The 20,063-nt window shown below is 48.2% G+C and overlaps 1 protein-coding gene across 6 annotated transcripts in view; it reads right to left on the reverse strand.

Annotated features, from left to right (window-relative positions):
- LOC131108925 (dipeptidyl aminopeptidase-like protein 6) overlaps nucleotides 1-20,063 on the reverse strand; it is an 86,716-nt gene that overhangs the window by 19,614 nt on the left and 47,039 nt on the right. For 5 of the 6 annotated variants that reach the window (XM_058060365.1, XM_058060369.1, XM_058060368.1 and 2 more), the window contains 2 exons: nucleotides 10,543-10,657; nucleotides 7,582-7,680 (listed from right to left, as the gene is read on the reverse strand). In XM_058060365.1, the coding sequence (XP_057916348.1) occupies nucleotides 7,582-7,680; nucleotides 10,543-10,657 (214 nt within the window). Of the gene's footprint in view, nucleotides 1-7,581; nucleotides 7,681-7,750; nucleotides 8,559-10,542; nucleotides 10,658-20,063 lie in introns of those variants that run through there. The other variant, XM_058060370.1, reaches the window with a different exon arrangement.

Raw genomic sequence — 20,063 nt, forward strand, 5'->3', positions numbered from 1 at the left:
ATCCCCAAAAGCTCATGGCTTCCATGTGGAAAAGTCTTCATGTGTTTCCAAACAAATAAGCCATTATCGCTGATGAAAGCGCTCCTGCCGCGGCTAACTAGCACTTGCAGGAAGATGGCGGCCAATTAGCGCTAATTGTTTTCCGTAACAACAAAAAGGCGATGCTTTATAGGAAAATGATTCAAAATCTGCAGGATGGTTTTAGTGCATTGGTATTCCGATGTTGATTTTACCAGACGGATGCAAAAACTGCATAGGTGATTTTCCTGATGGAGGAAGAGCTTTGTTATCCGTGGATATGCTGTGAACCAGCGGTCTCGTCCTCCATCGGTTTCCCTGTTTGGTATCTTCTCAGCGGCCTTGCGTCTTATCTTTCTGCCGGGTTATTACGGTTTCCACTTCACCTTCCGCAAAAACCACAGGAGCAATTTCCCTGAAACTTCCTTGAGGGTTGGAAGCCAATTAAAGTTATGGATTCAGGAAGCCCCCCCCCCCCCCACACACACACACTTTTAATAAGCATTTTCCCTGGATTTCTGCGTGAATAATGCATGAATCTTCAGGATAAAATGGCAAGCTACGGTAGGATTGTTGGGACTTGTGCTTTTCCTCATTAAAAGTTCCCTCCCAGCCTGTGGTCCCCGGAAAGCGACTTCCCCCGATCATTCCCACTACCGCCCTTGTCAAGGCTTCCTCCTCTTCATCATTTCAGTCCTTATCGGCCCGCCATCACCTCTCAAACCCTTTGTTTCCTCGCTCGCTCGCTCTCTCCCTTCAAGGCCAGCAGCTATTTATTTTTTCCCGGCTACCTGAGGCGCTACCAGTTCCCTTCAATCCATCGCTCTGCTTCTCCTTTCCTGTTAGCCCAGGGTGCTGTTTGCTGTGCTGATCTATTGCTTCTCATGGCGCTATGTCTTATTAATACAGCAGCCCGCCTTGGGCCACGGGCCTGCCCTCTCCAGGGTGGGGGTGGGGGGCGGGGAGGGCAGGTAGCGAGGAGAGGCATCATATACAAGGCTAGCTAGTGCAGGGAGGCTGTCAATCATTGGGCCTGTGCCTTGTTCGCGTGACAGTAACTCAGTGGCGGTCGGGTACATTCATTCAATATAAATGTCATCCAACCTCTCTGGGTTTGCTTTTTATTTGGCTTTGTCATGTGTGAAGATGATTGAATGCTAATGAATGCGGGAGGGGGTCATGGATTCGGTGCGCTGTTACAAGAAAGACCTGCAAGACAACCTCAGGGGTAAAAGAAGGAGCCCAACATGTAATCCTTGTTGTGCTTATTTAGGGTCCTGACACCCCTGACCAGGAACAGAACCCGTTAGCAACCCGAAGACCACCTCCCCCTCTCAGCGCCTCGAGTTCTGCTATAAAAGGAGGAGATAAATATATATTTTTTTATAAATAAAACAACGATTGGATACTATAGGGATGTTACGTCATGTCTATAGGGCTCTAATAATGTTGAAAAGTCTATTTAGAGAAATAAATAAGGGATTCACTTATCACGGCCGGTTCAAGGACAAATTAAGTGTGATAAGTGAGGGACTACAGTGTACCTACAATAACACTTGTAGGGTTCATTCATTCATGATTATTTTAGTTAGCATGATTAAAAACGGCAGACCTTCCGCAGTATCACAGTCATTAAAAAACATGAACGCGATCCTAAATGGCAAATCACACTACTTGTCCTTTAGCTTCCTTCCCGCTTCTTAATGAAAGAGCTGGAGTTGAATTCCAATTCCATTTCTGACTCCTGATTAATGAGGGCAGGAAGTGAAGAATGGCAGCGCCAACAAATGAAGCAGAAATTGCTGCAAATCAAAAATATAAAAACCACCCAGAGCTACAGTCAACCTGCCGCCGGCCACTTTTAACAACGGAACTCATTTTTCAGGGGTGTCAATCAGCTCCCGCGGCCCGCCGCCGCCGCTTCTGTTTTCTCATTTCGACAAAGCATGAAGCCTTGCCTTTTATTTTTACCGTTTGTTTCGCCTGCAAAGCGCAGACGGTTAAGCCGCTATCATCCCATTTACAGCCATTAGAAGACTTAGCACAAATCATTAGTTGTATTATTCGCCGTCCGGCAGCCCTTTCTGAAATGATAACACAATAATAACGGCGTAGTTAGCCTTGTTTATACCACACACACTCCCGTGCTTATGTCACAACCACTAGCATATGTCATTTGGGGTTTTTTCTCAGCTGCGTGGGAGGATGGAGTGTTAATTCACACCATGCTTTTTCTCATCTCTCCTTTCCGCAGGCACAAATAAGACAAATTGGCGGTTTTTCCAGTGCGATGCGAAAGCTATTATTGCGAGCCACCGGAAATGGCAGCCGGGTGGCAAAACATGCATAAAAATCCAAGAGGGAAGCCTGGTATGGACTAGTGAGGAAAGGCAGACGTCCACATATTCACCAAGGTAATGAAAACAGTCAAACCTCGGCTTCCTAACGCCTTCATATGATTCCCTTTGCGGGAAAACATTCTCCTTTTCATTTTTGTCCACTGCCTGGATTATCGTACAATATTGCTCTTTGGGAACAAAGTCAATGAAAACAGAGGCACCGCTCTGTGGGGAAAATGTCCGTTTCCTCCAAGGAAATGATTTTTTTTACCCAGCATCATAATGAGGACAAGCGGCATAGAAAATGGACGGAAGGTTATTAAAGGATTTTAAAATGCAATCTACGATCAATTGACCTTAAAGATGCTAAAACCAATCCACTAGATGTCAGCATAGTCGTCCTTCGCTATATTGCAGTTTGAGCATCGCACCCTCACTATATCACTTAATTATTTAATAATAATCATTTATAATTCATAAATAAATGAGCGCCGTTTTGTGGCCGATGAGTCAAAAATATTGACAAGACAATTTGGTCTTGATACTGTACCTTTCACGCTGCATGGAGACTAGTTACTCAGCTAGCAGAGCCTACATAGCGAAAAAAAGTCAGTGCGGAAGTGGTAAATTTTTGGACTTCTTGGTCAGTCTTCCCCAATTCGTTTTAGACACTTTAAGATTAGAATAAGTAAATTGGCAAGTCTAACTAGTTAGCTTGCTAGCTTCCCATGCTAGTGGTGACTGTCCTATGTCCCTGTGGTGATCCAGTCGCCCGCACATTGTGATGTAAACAAAGAATAATACTGCATCCCTGATGAAGATACTGTACAGTTTACAGATGAAAAATGGAAGTTGGAACTGAAAGAACATGAAGATGTGAGAAAAATAGCATCGGTTTTCAAGCTTCTCTCAGACGGGTATCAGAAACGGCAGATTGGTGGTGTGATGTTTCAGCAGCTGCTGCGCTGAAGCGGATGTAGGACGCCGTAGTCTTGTTGGATCTTCCTCCTGGGCTGCGCTGAAGCGGATGTAGGACGCCGTAGTCCTGTTGGATGTTCCTCCTGGGCGTTCCAGCAGAACGTTTGGTTACTGACGGCCGTCGAATGAGAGACGGTGGCACGGCGGAACGTCGGCGCCTGCAGTCAATCATCAGTGTTTGTGCTAATTTGATACGTGTCATTGCCAAGAGAAGCATCCATGGCTCCTCGACGTTAAGAGGTGACATTCCCATCATTACTCGGAAAGAAGAAGTCAATAAGGGGGAACGTTTTTGCACCTTTTCAGTTTGAGCATCAAGGCCAAACGAGGCAATTCGGCAAGCGTGCCGCCACTTTATGACAAGACGCGCTTCACTCCTGTCGCCGTGGGACACTCTCAAAGTCACGGCGATAACGCTCGGCGGGATCCCCAGCTGGCTGACGGCCGAACAAACAGCTCCCCGCTCGCTTTATCTCGCCGACATCAGCCGGGCGGCGCGGCCATTAAAATGGCGAGCAGCTGCTGGAGTCGTCCCGGGGGGGGGGGGGGGGGGGGGGAGGCTGTGTAAGGGGAGGGGGAGTGCTTCACCTTGGCGCCGGCGGAATAATGTTGATGCTGTGTTTGATTCAGGCGGCGTGGACGCTGTGATTATGCGGCGTCGCCTAACTGCAGTCACATGACCGGGGGAGATTTATAACGATGGCGTGTGCACACCCCGCACTCGGAATACTGATGTCTCCGGGGGTTATCTGTCACATATCACTTCCGTATTGACACGTTTACACTTTGTGTGATCCTTTTCCACAACACAAACACTTTCTTGCTATCTTGCCATCTTTAGGAACAAGCCGTAATCCTGTTGTCGCCACGGAAACCTTCAGGAGCAGTAAAAATCCTCGCTTGGCTTTATCTCAAAGCTCCCCGAGATTTTTTTTTTTTTTTTTTGCCGTCTGATAAGGCTTCAAACTCGGCGCTGTTATTCAAATCGACCTCCGTGTTCATGTTCATTCTTTGCGACCAGCGGCGTCTCCTTCTCTCCGCCTGCATGTCAATTAAGTCCTCAGCATTTGACTTTTCGTATTAAATTGAGCAACATTAGCTACACCTGCTACAAAGATAGCTACACCTGCTACGGGGATCATCAAGCCTGGTTCGTGCGTCTGTGTTGGGAAGCCAGCGTACGCTACGCCGCTTTACTCCTTCCCATGGTTGAGGATTTTCAAAATAATCTAAACGGTGTGGTAAGGTACGCATGGGGACCACACAAGCAGAAACCAAGCAGCAGTCTACAAAATGTCGGTTATGTAACATAAGGTAAGGTAAGGTTACTTTTACAGTCACTGACGATGTGAAAGACACCATGTGGCGGTGAGATCAACATGGACACCACCTTCTTGTTTTGCCGTGAGTTATTTTGGGAATTCAATAGGAGTTCCGTGCCTCAAGTGTCTGCATTTATTTTGATCACGGCTGAAATGGAGCCAAATAAAATGATTAAAAAAAAGCATTACTAAATTCAAGAAGTAACTCATGGCAAAACAGGAAGGTGGTGTCTCTGCTGATCTGGCTGCCACATTGTGTCTTTATTAACAATGACGTTGACAGTGAAGAAAATGTGTCATTAATATGCCTGTAGAACTGTTTTAGGCATGGAAAACTACGATTGTGTAACATTTTTGTGTGTTGTGTTATGTGTGTTAGCAAGCCAACCGGCCGCTAACAAGGACGTTTGACAACAGCATGACAAGACGGCACCAAGCGGAAAATGTTGTAGAAGACCAGGGCGAACAAGGCTTCACAGCACCCGATGCTACGGAAGACGCCTCATGAGGTACAAGTGGGGGTTCTTTTATGAAAATAACCGTTAAAGTCGTTGAAAGGTAGCCGCATATTCACCGATTTATCATCTCAAACTAGACGCGCTAAAGTTTTATCCCGCGTAACAACAGCGCAGAACCAACACTCCATTTAGCGGCTAATTGCGGAAAGGAAACATAAAAACGGGGGCCAAGTTCGTCGGCGCTGGAATGATTCCAAAAAGTAAAGCGGCTCAGGTGATAATGAGGCCAAATGATCAGCTGATGATGTGTTGTCGTCTTCCACTCCGCGTCTGGCTGCAGTGAAGCGAAAACAAATAGCGAGAGATCGGCGCTGTGAACAGCACATCAATGAGGGGATCAAAGCCCAGCGAGGTCTTCTTGGCACTTGGAAAAATAAATACAATCCTGACTAGAAATAACAATATGCTCACAAACCGCCTGGAATGCTGAGTAGCGGTCACGGTCACGGCACGGCAACCACCAGATACCGCCGTACATACGGGACGCCGCCCCGAGTGGCCGTCAGCCACACCTGAGTAAGGAGACGGGTGCTGAAACTGGACATTATTATGATAGTAACAAGACTAAGTGACTAAGTGACTCAGGCACCTGAAACAAGACCCTGAACCTGACCCACACCAACGTTCCTTTGAGGTTCCACGCTAACGTGCTCCAAATGAACCAGACTTCATAGCGCCGAGACTCCCATGCCGTGTAAATGAGTGGAAATGAGTGTGCATGAACTCCATTTCCACTCCAGCGGTGTTACATAACGCTATTGGCTCCTGCTGCACAGCAGATGTCGGCGTCCAGATGCGTTTAAGAGCGCTTTGTTCTCTCCGAGGCTTGTTGGACCGCGATGGATTACGGGCTTGGTGGGCACAAACGGGCCGGGGGGGAGCCATCTCCTGCTCGGCAACATACGGAGAACAGAGGTCGCGAACACAGGAACGAGGACCAACAATCACGGCGCTCATCAGCGTGTCTGATCCTCCGCTAACTGGAGAGCCAATCACGGGGGGCCGTAACAATGAAGGACGGCACGACTGAAGACGGAGCACCTCGTTACCCGTTCCTGTCTGCGCGGCGTGATGGCCGACGGCTGTTTCTGCCGGACACAAAATAACGGCCATAATTTCCCCCCCCTGGTTGGGTCTCCCGCAGCCACGCTGGTGTTGTTTGTGCTGCTGTTTATTTATTGCACCAATAGCTGCATCCACGCCGCCGCCGCCACAGAGAGGGGAGAAATATGAGTGTGGTGCTCGCAGGTAATTGGGAGGCTTTCCAGGCGTGCGGAACAAATCGTTTGGCAGGCGGGCCACACAAACAAAAGCGAGGACGGACCGACGACAGGGATTTTTATGATTAGGCATTTCTAATGGCGTTAATAGAGGAAAACCCCATGCCGCTTTTGTTATCGCAAAAATAAAGACAGATCTTCAAGTGGATAAGCACGGTTCAGAACCCTTGCAGATATAATGACAAGGCAATTTACGGGAGTAAATTACCAAACTAAATGCTAAAAGGTTGTACACTTGTATGCTAATGGCTTCAACGATGGATGCTCCAGTTTGACGTGGAATGGTCTTTACAGGAGACGCAGGATGATGAAGAGTTTAGCCAAAGGCAGGAATGTCAGGAAAACATCACTTTCATGCAAGCCAAGCTGTCCGAACAAAAGATTGATAGCCGGGCTTTGTGTTGCAGAATATAAAAGAATATATCTATTTTATATTACAAATGAATTAATGTAATAATTCAATGCATCTTATTTTTTAATACCATGCCGAGGGCCAATAAAAAATGAGCCGCAGGCCAAAAATGGACACCCCTGCCTGAAGGACTAGTTATAAGAGCTACTTTGCTAATTGCCACATCATGCTAGCTTAGCTTAGCCGCTGAAGAAAAACACTTACTGGAGTTGATTGATGGACAGTACGCTGGCAGAGCTCCAGGCTTTCATTTTAAGATGTGTAGCGAAGCCTGCTATTTTCTCACTAGGTTATAACCCTGCACTCGCCCCAACTTAATAGATGCTACGCATCACGTGCAACAATCTGGACAGGAGCTACTGTATGTGCTAACATTATATTTGAACCGCCGCATAATGCTAGCTTAGCCTAGCTGCTGAAGAATGTGTAGCTTCGAGATGTGTAGCGAAGCCTACTTTCTTACTCAGCTGTAACCCGACGACATAGACGTTGCAACAGCGAAACATCAAAAAATGAGACCGCAGGACACAAACGTGATCAACACTAGCATAGCTCTGCTAACGAACGCAGTTCCCTCAAAAAAGGGGAGCAATTCTTCATGCTTGGGGCTCATAAATTCCCCGACATGAAAAGGTCAGTTTAGCATAATCAGGAAGCCGTGCCGCACCGCCCCCATGCTCGTGACGATGGAAACGCAACAGGAAATGGACGTACTGCTGATCCATCCAGCGTTTGGGTCGTGAACTTGAAAATCTTTGCTGAAGAGGTCCCCGACGGTCACCTTCCCCTTGAGGGCGAGTCGGTCATCTTCGCCTGCAAACACAGAAAAGACGAGGATGATGAGGATGAATACGTGCTGGCCAAAGACGGTTGGATAGCATACGAGCTAAATAGAAGCAGTCAGCTTTCATTCCACCAGCAGACGGCGGGTCACTCTTCATTTCATCTTCATTTCATCCATCAATGCTCCCGACATCATCATCATCTCCTGTGGCTCATTTTTCCCTCCGTGGACGCTGGAGGACGTGATTAACATGTGGCTGCTTTCAAACTTATTGGAACTTATTTCCTGGTGTGAAAACATCCACCAAGACAAAGGCTTTCTTTTTTTTTTACAGATGAAAGCCGGAAGACGTGTCGGCGAGATGTGTCATCTTGTGGGTGAGGCAACGTCTCCTCAGACGTCTTTAAAGTCTGAAGATGAGACGGACAAAACATCTCAGCTGATTCAGGTTCAAAACACAACACAGACATTTTGCAGCAACTGTTAGCGAACCAAAAGAGTTGGTTTGTGTCTTTCACATTACACTAATTCCTGTATTTGACTCCAAAGTACTTTTCCTGATGCAAACACACAAAAGTCAAGTCTAAGATACATGAAATATCAAAGCTTTTCCATCATTAGACAATGATCAATGACTGATGGCGGCCATCTTTTCCAACCAATCTTGCTTAAACATGGCCGCTACGGGCGTGGACCATATTTAGTAGTGATTCATCCGAATGTTATCGCTTCATCTTCTCAGACAGCGTGTTGAGCTGTGTGGGGATCAAACATTAGAGTTCAGTAACAGCGCCACCGTGTGGTGCATTTGGGAAACACAGCAGGGTTGCATTCATTCATTCATTCATTCATTCATTCATTTTTGTCCGCTTATCCTCACCAGGGTCACGGTGGTGGGTGCTGGAGCCTATCCCAGCTGTCTTGGGGCGAGAGGCGGGGTACACCCTGGACTGGTGGCCAGCCAATCACAGGGCACATATAGGCAAACAACCATTCACACTCACATTCATACCTATGGGCAATTTGGAGTCGCTATTTAACCTAGCATGTTTTTGGAATGTGGGAGGAGCATGGGTGCATGTCGTCACATATTGTCACCCTTGAGTGCGCTGCAAACAAACTGATTCCACATTCATAGCTCCTAAATTTCAGGATTTGGTAAATTTTGTACATTTGCAGACTTAGCTTGTTAGCTTCCATCGCTAGTCACCAATGGCAACCGGACAAAAAAAGGGCTGGCTTCTGGAACTGAATCACTTTTATTGCAACTGTTGATCTGAAATCATAGGAGAGCATCAACGTCAAGCTAGCAGGAGGGTTTAGAGGGGGAGGAGCGGGACATTTTACCAACCCGAATTCGACACATGAACTCCAGCTGAGGACGCTTGCATTTTGATTGGCAGCTCAAAAAAACAAAAATTCAAAGTCAAAGATTTTTTAAAATAATCTTTTAGAAGTTGAAGCTGATATCAGTCCCTCTTGAGCGTTGACACAAAGACGACAATAAAAAGTCACACGACTGGATGGCGCCGTGTTTTGTCACATGGCGGCGAACAGACGGACGCGCCCCAGCTAATCCTCACGTCCTCGCCGGCGTTTCAACGTGAAAACAAACACCTTCTGACGCCAGCTGCTGTCTGCCTCCAAACCATGGACAGCGTCAGGCGGCGAGGTTCAAAGGATAAATGCTTATTTTACACTCACTTACGATAACCAGATGTACGGATTCAAACGCTGACTCGGACGGAACAGATGACGTTATCTACATTTTGTCCTAAATATAAATAGCTCCAGGCAAATCCCCCAAGTTCTCTGCTTAACGTGGTGCCATTGAAGGTGTCAGCAGTTTATATATGCTAATGCAGGCCGACCTCCTTTCAATACCACAGAGAGAGAGAGAGAAAGAGAGACGCCATCGAGCGGCCCACCTGGCAGCTTTGAAAGACGCCTCAAGTGTCTTAATGTGACAAAGACAAAGACAAGGAAGCATCTGGGGGGTCAGCGGCGTAATGAAGACCACCTCGGGGGCTAATGGACTACATCGCCGAGAGAACCTCACTGATGCCATATTATAGGCGGCTATTTGTGGGACAATAAAACAGAAATACGATTCCTCCATCCACCCATCTTCTTCTGCTTCGGCCAGCGGATCCCGAGGCCTTCCCAGGCACGTTGAGGGACATACTGTCGCTTCTCCAACATGTCCTGGGTCTTTCCTTTAGGCTTCCTACTGGGCGGACGAGGCATCCTCAAATGGCAGAGCCACCTCATCTACGGCAGAGCAGCGGTGCTCCACCATGTTCCTCCTGCTTCTGACCTTATCCTCGAAGGAGGAGCCCAACTCATTTTGGCCGCTTGTACTCCTAGTCTACCCAAAGCTCATGACCACAGGTGAGGGTAGGAAGGAACGTAGACCCATGAGTGAATTGAGAGCGGCAAATGATTCCGACATGGAAAATGTTGATGTTTGATGTCAAACTGTCCTTGGAGGAACAAAGAATTTTCATCAAATTGTCCGTGGACTTCCCGCCAGGATCAGGTAAAAGACCCGAGGACTCAGACACACGTTGTGTCCTTGCCAGGAATCCATCAAGGCGTATCACACAAACATGCCAGCGCTAACTGGCTCGGCGTGCCCGTTAAACATCGCCAAGGTCGTTTATACGTCAAGGTCAAACTTGGACGGGAAATAAAAAGTGCTACAGGGAGATGATGACAGATGTGGACTTTTACGAGTGACCCCCCCCCCCCCCCCCCCCCCGCCGAAAGGACGTAGGCATTCCTTGCATCGTTTGTGCCGCCATTGATTGGCAAGCTAATGGACACGTCCGTGCATGACAATAACGGGTGTGTGCGGCTCGTGCGGCGTGTACGTCCTGCGTGGCGTTTACCTGGTGTCAACAGGATGACAGAGGTGACGATCAGCGAGCAGATGACCAGAATGACAAGGAGGGCGATCGCTATTCCCTTCCAGTTCCTCTGCGGCGGGTTGCTGCCCACCAGCTCCTGCGGGAAGGCGAGAGAGAGAAAGAGAGAGAGTGATGCATTGTGGGAGTCAATCAGGGTGCAATTTGCACGGCGTTGAAGACGAGATGACAGAAAATTGAAAGGAGCAGTGTGTGGGACATGAGAAATGCGACATCGGAGCTGGCGATGTGACGAGATGGAAAGGGGGGGGGGCACAGAATGCATTTGAAGGAGAAAGAGGAGGAGGAATGAATTCTCCTAATGATCCTCGAACACAACCTGTGACACATCTGTGCATTGAACGCCTCACAGCAAAGGCGTGTAACAACCTTGAGGACGCTGCGTTCGCTTACTTCGTAACAATCCAGCCTGTTCTCCACTGTTTACTTAGCCTTTGTACAACCTAGCATGGTGGAGGATTGGCCGTCAATTCCATTTCAACCATTCCCGGTTTTCCATTCCTCATTTTAATTCCAACGATTCTCCAGTGCAGTGCTTTTAAGAGGCAGGGTGATAAAAGTTTGCATGTTTTAAACGAGGATGCCAAGCGGAGTCTGATCTTCTCAATAAAGTCTTTAAAAGATAGGAACTTTATCAACTTGCTATGAATTTCAAACGGATATTTATTCATATCACGATATGAATATTCAACCTTTCAACTTCAGTACAAATATTAGGAAGTTTCTTTTCGTTTATTTTGGAAAAGTAGTATACTTGGTTTGCCGCCTGGATGTCAGCGGGAGACGCTTTTATTTTGTTAACACAAGTAAACAGGCAGGTCTGCACGGTGGACGAGTGTTTAGTGCAGATATTGAGACCAGGGTTCAATCCCACACGCGGCCATCTCTGTGTGGAGTTTGCACGTTCTCCCTGTGCATGCTCCGGTTTCCTCCCACATTCCAAAAACATGCTAGGTTAATTAGCAACTCCAAATTGTCCATAGGTATGAATGTGAGTGTGAATGGTTGTTTGTCTATATGTGCCCTGTGATTGGCTGACCCCGCCCTCTTAGAACCAATCCTGGTGCTGCTTCAAGGGAAACTAATAGAGATATTGATGGTCATGTGGTATGAGAAAATTATCAAGATTTTGCAGCATTTGTGTTTGTTTGGAATCAGGAATCAAGGAATCAAACATGAGGGCATTCCCGTGTTGAGCTCCCACCTATTCAGTTGAACACCCCTCCCTAACTTGCATTCATTGGTACGTCCTAAAAACCCTGAGGACTTATTTTCCACAGTAAGGGCGCCGCCGCCATCAGCTGAGATCACGTGACGATTTCAATTGGCGGGAAAAAGGCCCAACCCTCAGTGGAGTGGAGCATGATTAACTTCCTAATTAGTTTGGAGAAGATAGAGAAGAGAGCGAAACAGGACACTAATGAGAACACGCTAAGGCTGTAATGAAGCCGAGTGTCTGGGCTAGCAAGCGGACCTCCGGGTGACCCTCGCCCCCCCCCCCTCCCTAGCCTCCACACATAATTGAAAAAGGGCCCAAGGCATCGTTAGGCGGCAGAAACGGATCACATGCATTCATCAAGTCAGAAGCTTGTTATGATTAAAAGGCAGTAGAACACAAAAGGAGCCATTAGTGTACTGGGATGCTAGCTGGGCTATAAATAGCACGACGCATCCGAGCTCCCGTTGGCTCGTTCTGTCGTACTTTGGCGTGCTAGCCGTGTTCGTGACATTTGCTTTGGCAGAGATGCTAGCATGCGACGTTTCGCTTCATGGCGGCCATGTTTTCCCAACCAATCTGGCTCATATTTGACACAGGTGGGTACCAAATTCCATGGTGATTCAACATGTGGTGCGTGTGTCAGAGAAGTAACGGCGGCATCAGTGGGGGTGTGGGGCGGTTCCTTTGAGTCAGGACTCGCTTGCCAATGTCCACTTGGCGTTTGTGTGCGCTCGTGTCAGGCTTGTTTGACGAGTGAGTGGATGGTTGAAGTCCATTAGCGGGCTGCCGGCGCAGCGACTAAATCACACGGAAGCGCGACGCCACAGTCGACAGTTTGTGTTTTGTCACAATAGAAGCAGAAGAGCGAGCGCTAGACTTTCTATCTCCAGTCTGACACGGCCGCGAGCGCTCGGCGCCCGACTCTCACGAGGTTCCGCAGGCGGGCAAATCTCTTTGTCATTCTCGACACATTCATCTTCCTTTACAAAGCCGGAACAATGCGGAACCGTTTCTGTCCGTTTCATCACATTTCCCGTGGCGAGAGAAGCGACGCCTCGGCAAATGCGATCCGCCCAAGCGCCGCCGATCCGCCTTCATCATTTTACATTAAACACGGGCCGAGTCGGAGCGTGACGCGTAACGTGCACGCGGTGATGAATTGCTCGATAAAGCTTTGCGCCTCACTGTGTGGACGGAAGCTTCGACACCAGCGTGTACCAACCTTTGTCTTGTGTACCCCCCCAGGATTACCCCCCCCTCACTCATCGCAAGCGGATAAAAGTCAAAGTGGTGTTTGTGTGGGCGTGGCCTAAACCTTGGCCCCCAAAGTACTTGACAATGTTATGTACATAAAAAACTCCATAGCCACTCGAGAATTTAACAATCAACAAAAATCCACTTGGGCCCCCGACCCGCAGTTTGGCCAACCCTGTGTGAGCGTAAAGGAAGCGGCGAGAAAGAGGCGGTTCCTCATGATTGCTATTCAGGGCGCGTCTCGGCGGCGTGGTGAACGTGAAGAATTGAAAAGCGACTTTTCTCTTGTTCTTATCGTCCGCCGCCTTCGTTCCGTAACGCGGCCATCATCTCGCCGCTCCTGGATAAAAAAAATAAATTGCCATCACGGAAATGATGCGCACTTCCTGGAAAAAGAGATGCGGTGGCGCCGTTTCCGGGAATGTGGGGGGGGGGGGGGGTTGTAAGAAAGAAAAAAAAAAACAAAAAAAAAAGCCATCCCCCTCGCTGATGTTTGCTGAGGCTAATGTATTCTGGCCCTGCTGCTTTTTATCGCCTCCTCAGACAAAATATGAACATTGGCGTGGAAAGAATAGACTCTCCGCCTCTTATCGCCGCCATTATGTTTGACTGAAGTGCTCTCCGGGTGAAAAAACCCTGATAGTTATGAGAAGTCATTTCCTTTCCTGGGGTGAATAAATAAACAGACAAACTTATCTCACGCCTGCGCTGCATAGGAAGTCTCTTGAAAGGGGAGGGGGCAAGGGGGGGTGTAGCGGTGCTCCGGGAAGGAGGAAGTAGATGAGGAGTCCTGAGGACCTTGAAGGTTCCATCAAAGCCTGGAGACGTGTGAATAATGTAGCATCATGTGGGGTTCGCCTTTTGTACGTGCTGGACTCACACTGGGTTCCCACGGCAACCGGGTCAAACACACCCCCCCCCCTCCAACTGACTTCCTGTTATGCTGCCGGTGTGTTCCAAACATTCTTACGTCAAATTCTGAGGAAAAATGTGAGTTTTTCCATGGAGAGTCTGAGCCCGACCTTCCGCCATAATTAGCCTCATTTGCACAAATAACCTGAATTAAATATCAAGCAAGCCCTTGGACCTCTGCCAAGGTTACACGTCTTATATTATTCATTACTAACAACTTTATTTATAATATCTACATTTCAGGCATCTCAGCATTTAGACCTTCTTCACTAACCTTTATACGCAATTCATCTATTCAATTTCATTATCATTTTGCCTATTATTTATTACATTATTTATTTATTGACTATTGCACTTTATTTGGTTTTTCATAATACTTTTTCAAATATTATAACTCATAATATACCTCATAATGTACTGTAAAACACACACACATATGTATATGCATACATATATACACTATACATACTGTATACACACACATGTACATATGTACTGTACATATATACACATACATATACACTGTACACACTATACACACATACATATATACTCTCTCTCTCTCTCTCAATATATATATGTATATATATATACACACACACACTGTATACTGTACATATACATATAGACAAGTACAGTACAGGTACAGTATATGTATACAGTATATAAACGTTCACATACTAGAATACTAAGCCATCCTGATTTGTTTTGTTTTTCTACTGCCTTCCCAGACCCCACTGCCACCACGAGAAGCCCCCACCCCGTCCAGCAGCAAGACCAGAGCCCCCAAGGTCAACAGCGTGAGGGTCAGCCAGGACGATGGTGTCCATTCGGGCCGCGTCACAGCAACTCTGCAAAGTTAGCGTGGCGATCTTCCGTCAACACCAAAGTACCCGCGACGGTGCGTCAATACCTGGTGAAGAAAACGAGGTTTTTGCTCGATAGCGTCCGCCAGTTACTCCAGGGGGGAATGTGTCGATCGTGCTTTGTCAGTTCATCAGCCGATAACGCCACGGAAGCGGCGGTGAATCCTTAATTAAAGCGTTATCCGCTGGGAATGATGACAGTTATCATTTCATGAGGAAGCAAGCAGAGAAGCAGACAGAAATGCACTATGGATTTTTCCACGCGTTACACTGCGGGCCATTGTTATGGGGGGGCGGGGGGGGGGGGCTGCCAACAATGAGTGTAGTGACTAATAAAAGCAGCAAGCCCAAGAACAAACAATACGCCACCGCGCAGCATGAAATGAGTCAAAGTGACAGACGGGCAACCCCTACTGTGGTACTTGGTATTTTCCAGATAAACCCTTAAAGTTGGAGGGACTTGAAAGTTCTCATACAGCTCTATAAAACAAACCACTAACTAACTTCAGCGTGTTTTGCCCAATCACAGTGGAATTGGGTACTGACACGTGTCAAACCTGGAAAAGTGTCATAGCATGGAGGAGCGAGGTTCCACTGTACACGAGATAAGCCGATGAATAAGGAAATTGGAGTTTATTAGGAACCAAGCGGAGTTTATTTAATAGGAAGTTTTTCAAGTAGAAACAAGCCGACTATTCACATCCAAGTTTGTCAATTAACGGCCGGGTGTTTTCTCTGGAATCAAACAGATGCTACTTGATTGGATATTTTTAACTGCAGGTTGAAATATTTGCTTTGAGCCGCCCGTAAGCCGACTGGGAGCCAAAATGTTTCCATTGTTCATTTTCTCTTCCACTTATGAAGCAGTGGAGAGCTTTTGAAGCGCGTTTCCACGACAGCAAAGGAAGTTGTGTGTGTTTTTGCCCGAATGGAATGAAAGCGACGTTAGCGACGCCGGCTAAACTCATGAAGGTTCCAATCAGGCCGGCCGGCCGTCTCGGAGCGGTGTGGCGCGGCGCGGCTTGACCGCCCCGAGGACTCTTATTGCACAATAATAGGACGCCATCGCCAGCAGGTGCCTGAACCCCGCCGCTAATGGAGCAATTATTCTCAAACAAAAAGGTCACCTCAGGCGTGACGACAGGCCCCCGGAAATCAATAAAGCCCCCAATTACGGTGGGACGGGGCGGGCGCTGGGGGGGTGGTGGTCCATGTTTCGGTGGCCAGCTGCCAGCCGTCCACGGGCAGATCCGATTTCTCTTCTCTTCATGATGCAAGTCTGCCTCGGTCATCATGCCCCCCCCCCCTTTCCCATTCCTCACCGCTTTTACTTTGAAAGCGTAGCCTCACTCAATCCCCAAAGGCCAGCTCTGCCCGACTCTTGGTTTGCTTTTTGTTGCGACACGTGAAATCGATGTTCTTGGCTGAGGATTGTTTTCTGCTCGGAAACAAAACAAAAAAAAAAAAACAAAAATAGGGCCTCAACTTTTATTCTTGAGACTTCCCTGATGCCGCCCTGACTTCATTACCTGCAATTTGACTGGGCGTGCGTGTGTGCTACATTTAGGCGGCGCTAATTTGGATAAAATGCTCTGCGGGTCGCCTGCTTCAGTGAGCCATTAAGAGTTTAGTGCACGTCGTTGCAGTCAAGGTCAGGACTCAATTCCATTTGTACTTGGCTAAATGTCGTTGTTGGACGCTCAGCCGCGTCTCCTATTGCTTGTTTGCAGATTTTGTTCACTTTGAAACACGGTTATTAATACATAATCAATAATCGAGCCTGTCAGACGCACTCGGGGGCATAATGATACAATGTTGGCGTCTGTGGGAGTGCTTATCCATGGAAGATAAGAGTTTAAGTACAAAAACGGGGATGTTTTTATACTTTATACTGAAAATGTTTTGGAAGACATAATGCAGATATCCTCAAATGCCTTATGGACAATTAGGATAGACGCCCATGCAAAGATGTTGGGCTCAAAGGCACTAAAGTTAGTTATTATTGTTATTATTATTATTTAGTAAGATCAACTGTCAGCACGGTGGTCGAGTGGTTATCGCGCAGACCTCACAGCTAGGAGACCAGGGTTCAATTCCACCCTCGGCCATCTCTGTGTGGGTTTTCTCCGGGTACTCCGGTTTCCTCCCACATTCCAAAAACATGCTAGGTTAATTGGTGACTCCAAATTGTCCATAGGTATGAATGTGAGTGTGAATGGTTGTTTGTCTATATGTGCCCTGTGATTGGCTGGCCACCAGTCCAGGGTGTACCCCGCCTCTCGCCCAAAGACAGCTGGGATAGGCTCCAGCACCCCTGCGACCCTCGTGAGGAAAAATGAATGAATGAAGATCAACTGTGCCCGGAAGATCATAGCACAGTTGGCTTCAACAAACAAATACAGCCACGTTTGGCTCTTGCTGGTACTTGAACACATCATCACCGAGTTGACCCCATCAGCACCATGCGACAGCGCGATCAATACCTCAGCCCGGCCTTCCTCCATCCGTGTTTGTGCTGGACATCGATTCCTAACCCCGTCTCGTGTCCTACCGAGCCGCATCCAGCAGCAGGGCTTCCCTTACATGGCGGCTTAGCTCCTCCCGAACGGAGACAAGCATTTCATTTGAGGTTTAGAGGTCGGCGAGGAGGAGGGCTCCCTCTCGACTGCTCGTCAAACCAGTCAGAAGAATGACTTTTAATTAGGAGATCTGGGCTGGAGGTCAGTGACGGCTGATGCTAAACGTGTGATAAGAATCCTCCTCCCTGGAAGACGACCCGCGAGGCTCGTTGCTCTTCTTCTGAGAGGAGGAGAAGGAGGAGGAAGCTGATATGAGCCACAATGAAGAACACCCCCAGGATCACCAGGAATGAGATCATAAACTCAGCAGCGTGAAGAAGCCGTGCACGCTGGGACGGCTAATCGCTAACGCAGGAGAACAAGCTAAATGAGATCCTCAAGAAGAAGACTGAGGGTTTGATCATTCACAATAAAGTCCATCGGTGCTGCTGCTTAGAGGCTGAGTGTCCAACGGGCGGCATGGGGGCCATTTCCACTTTTGGTTGCACCAGAGGAGATTTTAAGAATACCAAGATTAGATAGAGTCTTTAATCCTGAAATCCAGGGGGGGTCGAAAAGAATCAAGCTATTTGGTGATGCATGACGCATCAGGTGTCCTCAGTTCCTCCTCATCTTCGTCCTCGCCTTTTGGACAAATTGTGTGCTTTCAACTTCGTGGCAAGACTCCATTTGTGTTGCCAGAGCACGGAGCCATGCAGCTCCGTGACGCCATGTTTGGATCATTTCCTCTACAGGTAATCGGAAAATTGGGAGCACTTAAAAACACAGGAGGCATTGTTAAACGGCTTCCCGGAACTCCAAACGCCGTGCCGAGCCAAACGCACGAGCGGCAGTCAAACTTCCTGTGGCGTTTGATGCCTGATGAGGCTGGCTGTGCCAGAAGCAGACGGAAAGGAGCGGAGCATGTGATTCAATTAGTCGCTAGTGAAGACAAACAAGATGGCGACGCAATTAAAAGCATTTAGTGGCTTTAATCTGCGCTTTGCTGCCTGGCGTTGAGTGACAGCATCGCCATGGAAACAAGTCTACGGCTAACGATGCAGAAGAGAGGCACTTTGCGAGGGGCCGATCGGGGGTTGGCGGTGTTAGAAACGGGATTCCCGCCAGCGAGAAGGTGGTGGCGGACGCCACTGGAAACATGACGAGATGAGCGGAGGGTGACTTTGCAGCGGCACAACGCCCACTTTCAGCCCCCCCACAACGGGCTGTCACATTCCAAACGCTCCGGTCCATCAATTGGGTATTCCCGCGTGGAGGGAAGGACTGCAGCCATAACAATAACATCCAGGCTTGGAGGCGATACATGTCAGCAGGAGCAGCCAACCACACAGATGAGCGGCCACCTGAGCTCCTCATTCGGGGGTCTTGTTTTGGGGGGGGGCGAGGAGAAAAACTTTATATAGAGGACAAAGTCTGCCGAGCAGAATAATGACATTCCCAGCTCGCCTCCGAGGTGTGTATATCGCATCCCGCTGTCACAAACAGCACTGCCTCCACCGATCACCTGCATCCAATTAACCTGCGGGACTCGAACCCGCTCGCTGCACATTTGTCAGGGCGACGACCGACGGTAAAGCACTCGACATTTCAATTAGGGGCTGCCTGGTGCCGCGCCGCCTTCCGGCTTCGCAACGATGGGCTTCTCGTTAGGGCGTGAATCTCACATCAACACGCCAACGCCTGCACTCGCTTACCGGACCCACCTCAAGATCCTAATCTACCCGACAACTTGGTCTCCATACATGACACGGGTATCTAACTCGTCCATAGAAGACAGCTGGGATAGGCTCCAGCACCCCCCGCGACCCTCGTGAGGAAAAGCAGTAGTGCATGAATGAACTATTGTGCTATTCAATTAGTCATGTTTATATCAACACTGGGGCGTCATTCCTCTTAGTTCCACAAGAGGGAGACAAGGGTCTTATTCTCCGACCCCCAATATGGACGCAGGAGATGGCTAATGGAGACATTGTTAGCAAGTCAGCCACAGTGTCTGCTCTTTCGTACCTTTGCCCACCTGAGGGACACCATGTGACCTTTCCCTAAACGAGCCAGTTTGCAAACTCCACCTGAGGTGGTTCAACGCCGGCAGCCATTATTATTAGCGGCGCCACGGATGGCGGTGACATTTCGCCGAGCCCAAACACTGAATATTTATTGGCGTATTTAAAAGCGCGGGCTCCCGGCTCGCTGACAAACATTTAAAAGCCCCGACAACAATCATGATGAGGCGACGCCGAGGAGCTAATCTCCGCATCAGACGCCGCCGCCACACCTCCATAATCGGGCCTGATATGAACTATGGCGTCTGCTAAATAATCCAGCCTTTTATCAGTCAAGGACGTGCGGTAAACAGGAGGGCAATTATCTATTTGCAAAACATCCCGCGCTTCACGCGGACATCTTATTGACCTCATTAGGACGCGATGGCGAGGATGAAAATCATCGAAAGGAGCTTAAGTGTGATAACAGGGGATGACCCGACACCACCCATTCGCCGCCTCGTGTGCTTCCACATCCACTTTAAAGAAATGTAATGTAACATGTCAGCGTGATCACATCTGACAAGTGCGCCGCCTCATCCATATTGCATGCGGCGCCGCCTGGAAGAGGCCGTCTCCCGTGAATTAGCATTTAGCCCAATGCAATTTGCAT

This window comes from Doryrhamphus excisus, chromosome 21 (assembly GCF_030265055.1).
Source record: "Doryrhamphus excisus isolate RoL2022-K1 chromosome 21, RoL_Dexc_1.0, whole genome shotgun sequence".
Taxonomy (NCBI): domain Eukaryota; kingdom Metazoa; phylum Chordata; class Actinopteri; order Syngnathiformes; family Syngnathidae; genus Doryrhamphus; species Doryrhamphus excisus.